The sequence below is a fragment of the Erpetoichthys calabaricus genome, chromosome 16 (genome assembly GCF_900747795.2).
Source record: "Erpetoichthys calabaricus chromosome 16, fErpCal1.3, whole genome shotgun sequence".
Classification (NCBI taxonomy): Eukaryota; Metazoa; Chordata; class Cladistia; order Polypteriformes; family Polypteridae; genus Erpetoichthys; species Erpetoichthys calabaricus.
This window is the reverse complement of record NC_041409.2, coordinates 63,833,317-63,846,513: the sequence shown is the minus strand read 5'-3', so window position 1 is coordinate 63,846,513 and position 13,197 is coordinate 63,833,317. Positions and strand designations below refer to the sequence as shown.

General features: G+C 37.5%; 1 protein-coding gene across 2 annotated transcripts in view; it reads left to right on the top strand.

Annotated features, from left to right (window-relative positions):
* Window positions 1-6,613, top strand: part of syndig1l (synapse differentiation inducing 1-like) — a 145,325-nt gene extending 138,712 nt beyond the window's left edge. For both annotated transcript variants that reach the window (XM_028792952.2, XM_028792951.2), the window contains exon 4: window positions 5,582-6,613. In XM_028792952.2, coding sequence (XP_028648785.1) covers window positions 5,582-5,740 — 159 coding nt within the window. In that variant the 3' untranslated portion in view covers window positions 5,741-6,613. The remainder of the gene's footprint in view (window positions 1-5,581) is intronic.
* The last annotated feature ends 6,584 nt before the right edge of the window (window positions 6,614-13,197 follow it).

Here is a 13,197-nt window from a genome sequence, read left to right as displayed (position 1 = left end):
AAGCCCGGTGTCTTCCTTTACCGTGGCGGCACCCCTGCTACTCCCATTTGGGCTGCTCGACAGGAGAGTCGCCTACCTGCAAGATCAGCTGCCCTTCAACCTAGTCCGGTAGCCCTCCGTTCCTTGGCTTCGTCGGGCTCCCATCCGGACCAAGACTTTGGATCATTCCCCAGCGGCCAAGGCGCTCACACTGAGGCTACACCAGTCCAAAGCCTCATTGACTCCTGCTGCCTTCTACAGTCAAGTCGATTCCTCCACTGGTCACTCCAGCTACTTAGTCGCTCAGCTGGAGCGACCGCTTTCTCAGCCCCACTGAATGTCGGCCAAACACTCCCCACGTGGGCTCTCTTCCCAGCTGCCTGCTTTCTCTAATACGAGCCTGCTCTCGCTCGCTCACTCGCTCTCCTTCCTCACACCGGCTTTCTCCATCTGCTTCCTGCTACCTCCCGTTCTCTCTTTCCTTCCTTTTACTTCTCTCCTTTCTAACCGGCTCGCGAAAAGTTTTTCTATTTATTGATTTGAACTTCCACATATTTTATGGATTATTTATTTATTTAATGAAGACATTTGAATTGCACTGTTGCACTTTGGATTTGTTGTTTTAATAAAGGCACTTTTGCACTTATACATCATCCCCTTGCTCAAGTGTTATTGCCTCACTGTCTAGCTCATCGGTGACATTACCGACGGTGTTGGGTTCAAGAGCTCCCTAACAGGAGATGGGAGCATGTTGCAGAACCCGCATCGTCACAAACCATTTATATAATGTTGCATTGATATCATAATTTTATTTAGCTATGATAGTGCACAAAAGTAAAGCACGTTCAATCAAATTCAAGTTTTTGAATTGAACACAGGCCAGTAACAGGGGAGGCAGGTCTTCAATTCAGAAGCTTGAATTCAGGTGAACATGCTTCATTTTTGTGCCCTACTCTCATTTCTCCTTTTTATTTAACAATATTTTAGCAAAAAATATGTCTTTTGGATGTTCTGGGCATATGACTGGATAACAGACATGTATATTATGTTACATGGAGTAGCTTGAGAATTTTTTCATGAGCAGTTTGATATTGTTTGCCTTCATTCAGCATTGCTCCATATTGAAGCATATTGTATCAGAAATTTTATCTCCAATCTGAAAACGTGACACTACAAATAATGTAGCGCAAGTAACAGATAACAAAATGATCATTTTTGGATGGAGTGTATTCTTTTAACCTGCATGATTTTGTAGATGTAAGAGGAACAACTATACAGATATGGGGAGAATGTGCAGAGTACATGCAACCATGGCCTGGGTGCAGAATTCAAACCCACAACACTGTATTAGTAAGGCATCAGCACTACCTATTGTGGCACTATGTTGGCCTAAATAATATAATTATATGTTTAAAAAATTCAGTTAGGTTTAATTCTTAGATCACTTGCATTCTTAACTATGCTGATCTCCCATGTCAATGTTCATGGAAACTAGGCCACTTCCTCATGTTTTTTGTTTTGTTTTTTTATGTTGAAAGAGTATATAATACAATCTTGTATATATGCAGTCACAGAGGCAAACGTGAAATGCCCAAAGATTTTACTGGATGACCAATGAAAGAAGTGAAAAACAATCAATTCTAACAGCAAAAATGTCTCTTCATCACTTTTTTGATGAATCATGGCATGCTTGAAGAAAACATGAGAAAGACAATGCAGGAATTGAAATAAAAAGGATGTGCATTGTGCAGTATGATGCTATTGACAAAGCTACAACATGCTGTAAATGTTTGACTACATGTTGACAGTGCAAGAGACATTTCTGCAATAAGACAACTGTCATGGACTAAGCAAACATTTTTCATTAATACTGATAAATATCAGCGGTGTAGCGGTGGTGCAATATTAAAAGCTGCTACCAGATCCTTGCAGTCTTATTTCTGCCCCATTGCTATCCATAGAGTTTGAATAGTGTCTGGGGCCAGTAGTGTCTTTCCATATTCTAAAGATGTGCCAGATAAACTGACTGCTAATTCTAAATTAATTGAATATGTGTACATGAGTGTGCACTATGATCTGCAGGCACCCATGCAGAGTTGATTCTTTCCTTGTTTTGGATGATATTTGTGATGTTTTGACAGTCCGTTCAAAAACTACATGGATGAAACTATCATTTCTAAGAACTACCAGAAACCAGAGCAAAAGAACAGTTTATTAGTTATGACTGTTTATTTGCTTGGGGGATGTTAGTTGAAGCTGAGCCATAGAAGTGGCTTTGTTTAGTGGCATGGAGGAGCTTTCAGGTTAATAGCTATTTGAAGACAGACTATGCAAGTGTATGGTGTGTCCTTGTTGGTTGGGTTGGTCAAATGTCCATGAATCATGGTAAAAGTGAATAATTGCAGGATTACATTGCTTCATATTTTTGTTTTAATTCATTTATTGAATATGTATTTTGCATCGGTTGTCAAATATATGAAACAGCACATGCAAATCATATAAGTCCTGTTGTCATCCATAAACTTTCTGTGACTGTGTTTATCTTTCATTTTTTTAACACGTATTTTGTATTTTACTTTACGCTTTTATATTAAATGTAGACATCAGGTCTACCTGTCTTGACTGGGAAGTTACATTTAGTTCACTTGATGAGCAGCTCACTTTCTTTCAAAGAGAATTTGTTCCTCTGTGGATGTCATACCCTGCATGCTAAAGGGTGCAAATTGAAAACAAACACTCAAATTAAAATGATTCCTGTCTTAGAGCGTTGTGCCAGATTATGGTATCCCAGAGAGAGTGTACAAGCCTGCAGAGCAGCAATCCATTAGGAGAGTAAGTTGTTTTGCCTGCACATACTAGCTAATCCTCACTAATGCAAGAGATGAAAACGTGCAGCTTTATGCACAAACCACTCTTGTAATAATCATTCAGGGATATCATTTTAAAGAATAAGCTGGAACGTTATCTGAAAATCTGTCAGTTTTTGAACAGTTTCTAAAATGTGGAAAATATACACTATATAATAGCATATATTATCCACTGCTATGTAAATATACAGATGTCTATTTATTTATTAAAATGGCATCTATTACATTACATTATATTATTGAATTTTTTTTATGGAAGCCAACACTTTACACACATCCTCTAGGTCAGTATGGGGTGGCAAAAGCAGCCTTTTTAGTTTGTCTTATTTATATTTAAAGTGTCACCATAAGCCTGCTTTATATAATTGCGTTCTCTTCTGGTATATAAATGTTACTTTTAACACAGCTAAAGACGCCTAGTTGCCTCCTTGTTACTTATATACACTATACAATAGACTGTTGGTGAGTTGATTTTTTTCATTTTTCATTCTGTAAATTGAAAGCACTCACTTCCATCTGCCAGTTTCAGTTTTACAAAATAATTCTTATTACCAATGGTTAAAAACATTACTTAGTACAATGTGAAAATAGCTTCAGTCAGCCTTGGCAAATGGTACAGAACCCTCACCATAGACAACTAGGTAAACATCCATCCATCCATTTTCCAACCCACTGAATCCGAACACAGGGTCACGGGGGTCTTCTGGAGCCAATCCCAGCCAACACAGGGCACAAGGCAGGAACCAATCAGGCAGGGTGCCAACCCACTGCAGGACACACACAAACACACCCACACACCAAGCACACACTAGGGGCAATTTAGGATCGCCAATCCACCTAACCTGCATGTCTTTGGACTGTGGGAGGAAACTGGAGCGCCTGGAGGAAACCCACGCAGACACGTGGAGAACATGCAAACTCCACGCAGGGAGAACCCGGGAAGCGAACCCAGGTCTCCTAACTGCGAGGCAGCAGCGCTACCACTGCGCCACCGTGCCGCCCCACTAGGTAAACAACAACAATTTATTTATTGTGTAGCCCAAAATAACACAAGGAATTCTACTCATGTCCACCATTTCCCATCTCAGCTACTCATGTTTTCCTCACTGTCTAATACTTCCAGTATCTGTCTCTTCTTAAGCCCTCGTGCCTTCATCCTCCTTTCTGAACCCTATGGGAAATCTGTCTGTGACAATATGCAGCCATTTAAAAAACTAACCTAGACCTTCAAAACACTGCAACTATCAGATCAGAAGGATCCCTGGTGGACCTCCAAATGCTCTTTATGCATATTAATTTAAGGGTCAGACACCCATGATTGGAAAAGTCCCTCTGTTCTCATTAAGATCATAATTACACCTCCTTTGAGAAATGTCCCCTAACACCATGGTGTGTAACAGAGAGTGTAACTTACATGGACTACACCATTTTATGACAGTGTGGTACACACACACATCATTAACACAAACCTCCTTTTCCTCGCTTTATTCGTCTTTCCTGGTCACATCTAGACCATAAACCTATCACTTGGCCTCTAGGTCAGTCCCTTAGGCAGGTCTGATCTTGACAAGTAATTGTAGTTTTTGCTGGATTTAACTCTGAATTAATCTTATTATAAAATTTAATTTACATAGTTTATTAACAGTCCAGAAAATATGAGCCAAATAAGTCAAAGTTTTTATATATTTTTTTGTATACATGATTTCATTCATTTTGTAAATGTGGCAGAGAATGTGTGACTTAATAAAGGATAGATTAGTTTTTTTGTTATCCACGTGGAAGCCATATGGCATTGTATTAAAGAAGGTACGCACTCATTATCTATAATTACTATTGCATGCATTCAGATTATCAACTAGCTTATGCTCTGGCGGAATACTGGCAAGAACAGATGCTTATTATTGTGAACCACCATTCAATGGAAGTTTTAGCACATCCTTGTGTCACAGATACCTTTGCAGACCTGCTGTGTTCATTGCAAGAACAGTAAAGCCCTTGAAGGTTACATGAAAAATGCCAGTTTGGTACTTGTCATAATGCTATTTATGTTTGAAATCTTTGAAGGGTTGTCATGTATTGGTTTGAACTAAAGACCTGTTTATTGTCGTTATTATGTTTACAACACCAAAGTAATGTTTGAATCCATTGTTTAATTGCTAAAATGAAGCGTTTGAAGGCTCCTGGCATATTCAGCCTCTGTTTTAGAGGTATATGGTATTCATTAAATTGCCCACAATGAGTTAAGCTTTTATTCTGAGTACATGTTTAGTTTCTTTAACGGTGGATAATAACATGTAATTTTTTTCTACAGTATATCTTCTCTTGCTGGTGGTTTAAAAATTCATGCAACATAAAATATCGATGAAAGGGAGTCATTCGGCCCACACATTTTAAATTTTTATTTGTATTTTATTTAAAATTTTACATCCCATGTAGTTTTGCTCAGTACTGTTCAAATTATGTCATTCTGTAACATATGTGTCTAACTGAATGAAATTCCTCTAAAGTCTCAAATATAAGCAAATCAGTAAAATGAGAAGCTGCCATTTTGAACTACACTAAGATCTTCCTGCACCACTGCTGGACTTTTGGCCTTGGCCTCTGGTGCTTTGTGGGTATAAACTACATTTTAATGCTGTACTCAATAACATGTCAATTATGGTAAGTTGATAATGAATACAAAAAGAAAGATTTTAATTTGTTTGTTTGTATTTTTCTCTTTGTTTTTCATACAGACCAGTAAGGCAATTACAAAGGGTGATTTTCTCCTGGCAAGCTCTGCATCTAGAAGAGCCCTTTTCCTGGCAGCTTTGTCAATCACCATTGGCACAGGAGTTTACGTTGGAGTTGTTGTAGCTCTCATTGCCTATTTGTCTAAATCAGGACACGTATAACATCTGGCCAGGGGCGATATGCTCTTCAGAACTTGGAATTAGAAACTCCAGATACTGCATGTTTTCTTAAATTTCCTATCTTCAACTCAGTGATGTGGATGAATGGAGAGAGGGCCCAATTTTTACACTACCCATTGGAAGTAAGAACAGTTCTCATCTTGTTTATGGAACCCTTTTCTTTATAACTTTATCTGCTGTTCTGTCTGCTTTGCAACAAGACTAAAAAAAAAATAAAATAAATAAATTCACTTATGGATTGGGATGACTTTTCAGATGGTACTAACGGTGAGCTGCAGTATCACTTCTGCCATATCATTCTGGATAACAAAAGCTGAACATTTAAAGTTTTCTTTTCTTGTACAGAATACATGTTTTAATGCAGTAATTGTATAGAGTGTATATAAGAAAATTGTAAAACATTGAACAGTAATTATCTGCACAGTTCAAAATGTCAGGGTAATGCGTAGTCGTGATCTACATGTATGTGACTTTATCTGTAATATTCAGACAGTGTATGTCCAAGTGAATGCTGTTTTGCAACAAATATCTCGGTGGGAATCAAATGTTTACTTAGTTCTTGGATAAGGGCTTTTTCCTCTGCTAAATGACAGTTCTGACACAAACAGGTACATCTTTATTCCTTTGGCACATGGAGGTATTAAGAGAAACAAAAGGGGGAATACAATTTAACAAAATCAATATGTGTAAATAAAAAAAAATCTCTTTTCAGCAATATATAACATGTGAAAAGAATTTACTGGTATTTTCAAATTTAGCACGGTAAGAGGTTCTTTGACAACGTTTTGTGTTTTAATAAATGGCCCTGTACGTTTTATTCTAAAATTCATTGTGGCACTGCATTTCATACTTTTACCAGCAAGGCTCAGTCTTTGAATATATGTTCCATTAATCATTCTTTATTTCATGGTGTACCTTCAGCATTGTGCACCATCTCAAGCAGTAAACACTACTATGCAGTAACAAATACATTGTCAATCCATGTGTTAAAATAAAAAAAAAAGTAAATGCAAATAAATGCTAAAAGAAGTAGCTACTGTGGGAAATCTGTCTGAAGTATTCACTTCTGTGAGGTGCTTGCATATCATCAAGCGTTCTACATCTAAAATATTTTTCATATTTTATAGTCTTACAGCCCATGATTTTGACGCATACGCATCTTATTGTTTTATTGTAAATAACTCTTTCTTCTTGTTTTTGCCAAAAAGAATTAAAAAGTTAAAAAAAAGTTATATCCTTTTTAAGCAATCATGCAGGTTTTATCCAGAATTTTTGTGCAGTGTACACCATTCATTTTTCTATAAAGCCAGGCAAGATTGCCAGTACCTGCTATGAAAAAGCATCCCCACAACATAATACTGCCACCATCACACTTTATGACAGGTGTAACCCAGCTGGTCTTTAGAGTATGATTTATGCCACTTATACTGCTTTGCAATAACACCAAAGTTCCACTTTTGCCATACCAAAATTCAAATACTTCCAACACGTACAGTACTGATTACTATATCATTTGCAGCTCATCCGCCTGCAATTTCTCTTTGAAATATGCACGTCTTTTACTGTTGTTTTAATGTACTTACACCACTTTCACCAGCAGATGGCAATTGTTAGGACAGGTCACATGAGGGTGTTTAAAACAGTGTCATTTTGGGAAGCATGTGCACAAAGTTGTAATATGCATTGTGTATACAGATTCTGAAGAATTGGACACAAGCTGTTTTAATGGACTTCTTAGCCCATAGGTAGCACACAGTGACAAGCAGATTCCTTGCCTCCATGAGCTGGTTTAGTACCAGGATCCTACCAGAGGCTTGCTGGCAATCACACACCCAGGCTGAGGGACTTTAGCAGCAGAGAGATGCCCTGGAAGTGCTTCAGGTAAGTGCTTTGTCCACTTACACAATGTTCTGCCTGGGCTGATTGGCTTCTACTTGTGACTCCAGCCCTTCAAATAGTCTGCTGGCCAGCAGGCTGAAATCTTTTTCTTAACCTAACACTTATTTTGTAGCCTCTCTCATTATAATCCTGCTTGAGAAGAAGTTGATCAAGAAGGCTACTTCCACATAAACAAAATACTCTTTTTACAACATAATATGATTGGATTACTTATTTTATTTTTTTTCTCATTCCCTTAGTGGTCATGACCTTTTACTTGTGATTCAATGGGATTTATGGTCACTCAAAAGGTTCACTTCCTTATCCGGAATCCCATTTTCTAAAATATCTTCTCTGGTCTCATATCATGCTAGTATTTTGACTTTGATTTTTGTCTTGTTAGTTGTCTTTGGTAACAGTGTGACTTAATTCTGAATTTTTGACTCTCGTTTTGGCTTTTGACTATGTCTTTACTCCTGGTTACTTCTCAAATAGCTCTTGCTAGTTTTACAAGCATAACAAATGTATTGTTTTAGGCAGACTAAATAGCAAGCAGGTGACATAAGTGAAAGCATGCACATGCTTGATTTGTTGCATAGCTCTGTATGGCATCTTGTGGATGGAAAAGAAATTGCAACGAAACCAAAGAAAATTGAATCTGCAGTCATGGACAATTTTCGGACAGGAACTTGTCTTTCAAGTTATCATGTTATCAGTATCTAGAGATGTTTTACAACAATGGCTATTAGATTATTAACTGAATGAGAACAAAGAGAAAAACAAAGAAGGCCAAAAAATCAAATCATTAATATTTAAATATTGAATTTCGTATTACACCACTAATGTAGGCACGGAGCTGGACAGTTTTACATCTGTGGCAGAGCAACGGGTGCTGAGCAGGCTCCTGTCAATCATGGAGAATCCACTGCATCCACTAAACAGTATCACCTCCAGACAGAGGAGCAGCTTCAGCGACAGACTGCTATCTCTGTCCTGCTCCACTGACAGACTGAGGAGATCGTTCCTCCCCTACACTATGCGACTCTTCAATTCCACCCAGGGGGGTAAACATTAACATTATTCAAAGTTATTGACTGTCTGTATACCTGCATTGTTATGACTCTTTAATTTAATATTTTCTTTATCAGTATGCTGCTGCTGGAGTATGTGAATTTCCCCTTGGGATTAATAAAGTATCTATCTATCTATCTATCTATCTATCTATCTATCTATCTATCTATCTATCTATCTATCTATCTATCTATCTATCTATCTATCTATCTATCAAACCAATACATTCCACAAATATGCTATATTAACAAAATAAGGAAGTGAAGGCAGAAAGCTAGCATTTGCAGATTCCCTGAAAAGTTGTTCTGCTTGTAGGTACTTATGAGAGCCTAAAACAAACACTGAACTAAAACCCAGGATGCTGGGTTCATTGATACAGGCAAGGGGAACATCAGCTAAGTTAATATGCATTTTCTGTTAACTAATTTGAAGTTATGTACTTTAATATCTTGTTTATCATTGTGTTTCGTGTTGGTTTAGACATGTAAGTAAGATTTTCATGGCACTCTGTGCTTGACAATTCTGCTGCTACTGCTATAAACACTTTGCTCGCTATTTTTGTGAAAATCTTTCTTGTAGAATACCTAGTAGATTGTTTTGTAAGTAGATTTACTTTTAGTGAGTCAGCCAGGTCTAATGCTGTATTCGACTTAAACGCGCAACTCGTAATTTCCAATCACTGACTCAAACAATGGAAAGAAAGTGTGCCCCGAACTCCGATTTCCTACTTGCAAACTTGGTCCTGATCTTTAAAGTCCAAATTTATCCAATTTAAGATTATGATGGCAAAGTAGAATGGGTAATTACTGTACTGTGCAATCAGGAAGTACGTCGACACTTTACATGTCTCATTATTTATTAGCAGAATTTACCTTAAATGAATCGGCTCTATCCATAATACTGATTATTGAGAAGGTAAATGTTAACATTACCAGAATGAACAGTAATGGACATACCAACGTTAGCTTGATACATAGTAAGGTTGATACATTGCATTCAATGGGTGCTTTTTGTAGTTTTTTAATTGCAGTTTCAAGGCAGAAATACTATTATAATAAATAAATAGTAATTTTTTTTTAAATAGTACTATTTATGATAGGCAAGAGCATATAAATCTTTTTAGACATGAAAACATACTTTTTGCATCTTTCTTGCTCATTGGTTTCTTCTTTGATCCTGACTATAGAACTATTTCTTAACATTTGTTAGCTTAAACACCAACTTTCATGGGCTCATCCATGTTTACTTCCCTACTTGGGAAGAGTGAGCGCTCGGAGGTCACAAATGACACAATTGTGAGTTCCAAATTCCCATTCTACCATATGGTGAATGCAGCATAAGCAGTGTTGTGGTAGTTTTGTAGTTTCTTCTAATTCTGCACAATGAGCTGCAAGGAGCTCCAGGGATGGTCATACAAACTGATTTTGAACTCTTCTCCAATTCCCTAAACCTGTGCTTCTTTAAATTCACATCTCTGTCATGCTTAGGCTGCTTTTATATTTTGGAGCTTTTATTAAAGTTTTTTTAGTCTCTTTCCCAAAATATAATCTTTACAAAGAATGGAGTTTTGTCCACACAGCCTAATGTAAAGGTTGTGATCCACTGGTTTGTCCTACAGATTATTTTAACATGTTCAGCCAATATGTTGTATGCATATTTGGGGCTGTAGTTTCAAAGGGGATGAGTAATTCTTTTAATTTGACTATTTAATTTTTTTTATTTTTTATTTTGACATTTCCTATTTGCAGATCATAGAAGAGACTATCCCAGTTTAATCAATCTGGGATTAAATTCTGCTATGACAAAGCTGAATGCTTTTCCAAGACTTTCTGAAGTCAGACATTGATCTCTGTCAGCAAATGTTCCCCAAGATATTTTGATGTGGGCAATGACCTGTCTGTTTCTTCATTTTTTCTTACCCAGTTTCAGCTCTGCTGAATACACTTCTAAACGCATGAACAATATTCATTTAAACTTGTCATGGGTCCTTTTGTTTTATATATTTAAGTATCGCTTGCCCTGTCACAGTGTGGATGAACTCAGTGTGACTGCTAGTTTTAGCTCCAAGGAATTTACTCAATTTGCACAGAGAGATCAATCAGGTTCTCTGAATGCTGGTTGGGTGGGTGCGCCGTTGGCATAAATGCATCTTTGTGCCTGGCCGAAGGAGCAGAAAACCCCTGCCTGGGGATTGTGTGTATACTTTTTGAGTTTAGTGCTTTGCACTTCAATAGAGTCTGAACTAAACTCGGGTAGAATAAGAAGGATCCTCATTTTTCCTAGCAGTAGCAAGTGTGCTGTTGAATGTGAGCTTGCCAAAGAATGTCTTCTTTTATGATTGAGTATTGACACAGTTGTATAAATTAATTGTAGATGAGCTTCCCTATTCTTTAATCACTTGCTTAGGCACAGACCGTGAAAGTCTTGCATTGACGAGCCTCTAATTATTCATACGGTATATGATGAAGTCATCCTTTTAGAGCCTTCTGAGTATGTGCCATGAGTCCAATAACACACATGATAGCCCTAAATTTGAAAAAGGAAAAGGATTTATTCTGACACAGAAACTGAGCAATTGGTTTCTGAAGTGGAACAGCAGATAGTGGTAACTATCTAAGTAGTGGGCTGACATGTTGGATTAAAGTGTTCAACTGGTAATAGATTATGTCTGGGGAAGAGAAAGCCATGCATGCTCATACCTCTGAATTAATGTGCCGCTAGTCTTATGGTGTACCCATTAAAGCACACGGATATCCCTGGCTTGTGTGGATACTTGAGAGCAAAGAGGAGTGTGTTTTTTTATAGTCCTCATTCAGTAAAGATACACGGTTGGGCTCATTTTGGTTCTTGTGCTCAGAAATTTCAAAAATGTATTTTTAAAAAGAAATACCAGCTTGTCTAGTGTTTAAACATTGAACATTCATCATCAGTCCCACTTTATCCGGTAGGACATGACATTAAAGTGTCATTTTTCTGTCCATCATTGTCAAAAAAGCCAAATTAAATCCACTGTGATTCAGTGTTGTATAATAATAAAATGTGAAAACTGCCAATGGAGTGAATACTTTTTTTAGGCGCTGTACATACATTCTCCCATATTTTCATGTAAACATTTGTATTTGTGAATGCTACAGTTCATGTGTACACCAATAATAATGATGGATTCGGCCATTAGGGTACGTTTACAAAAATTTATGGTGTAAGAGAGAGAGACAAGTCTGAAAAACTAAACTATTAGCTGAACTGAGACATAGTGATGCACATGTGAATTGGTCATCAGATGTTGACACGAATAGTGAAAAAGATGCATACAGCACTGTACAACCAAACTGTTGTGATATGCGCGGTGAATTCAGTCACACGAAGTTTCATCATGCTGCAGTAAGGTATGTGCCAAAAAGACAAAATGATATCTTTCAAGTAGAAAGATAAGAAAGCTGGTAGCCCCGTAAGCACTGTTAACAATGCAACAACTGTCAACATTTGTATTAGGGAAATGTGGAAGTCACTAAGCCTTGCACTATGATAGCCTACAAGGGGTCATTGACATTGCACCCTGTCATGCTCAAGCAACAGAAAAAATATTATAAGAAAAGTGTGCAAAGAAACTCGCTTCTGCTGTCCCAATTGTGACTTCAGGTTGTGCGTTGGTGGCTACTTCAAAACATATCAAACGGAGGACACGTATTAAATCTGCATCAGTACGGTAACGGACACTAGACATACCTTTTCTACTGACGTTTTGATATTTGCATGTTTCTGTTGCACACAAAAACATTTTTCCTTGGTGAAAAAAAAATCTCTATTTTTGACCCAGTTTTCTAGGGATAAGCATAACGCATTGACATTAAAAGAAGAAAATTAAAAACTTAATATTTTGTGTTTCCTAAAATTCCTCTTGCCATGCCTCTACGTGAAATGTGACCCCCAGTTTCTGATTCCAAGACATTAGTTGCAAGGAAATGTCTGACACCCAACTGATGGTTTCCTCCTCTGCTTCATGAATCAAAACCAAGAGCCTATCTGTAGCGAGGTAAGAGGCCATGTTGGTTTTGGAGGAAACCTTTTGTAATGCTCCGTAAGCAGCTGTCTTTCTTATTTTTCATCAAATGCTCTTCATGTTGGTGTTTATTTTTCTGTCATAGAAATTAATAAAGATTTTTTGAAAGACATTTTCCATTAAATATACACAAATACATACTTTCAGAAACTTGCATAACCAGTGAGAGGCAGTAACATGGAGGAAACAGACAGGTCAGCCCCGTGTTTATTAAATAGAGACAATGTGGCCTCACAGATGTTCACATCTCAGCCTATACATTTTTCTCATCATGCCCTTCTGGGTTTTCTCCTTCATCATAACAGCTTCTGTGTTTGCTCTAAATTGTGCCTGTGAGACTGTATGTGTGTATAGAAATGTGCCCTGCTATGGATTGGAATCCTGCTTTTGGGGTCTACTTGGTGCTTAGTGTCACCTGGTTAGGTTGTAG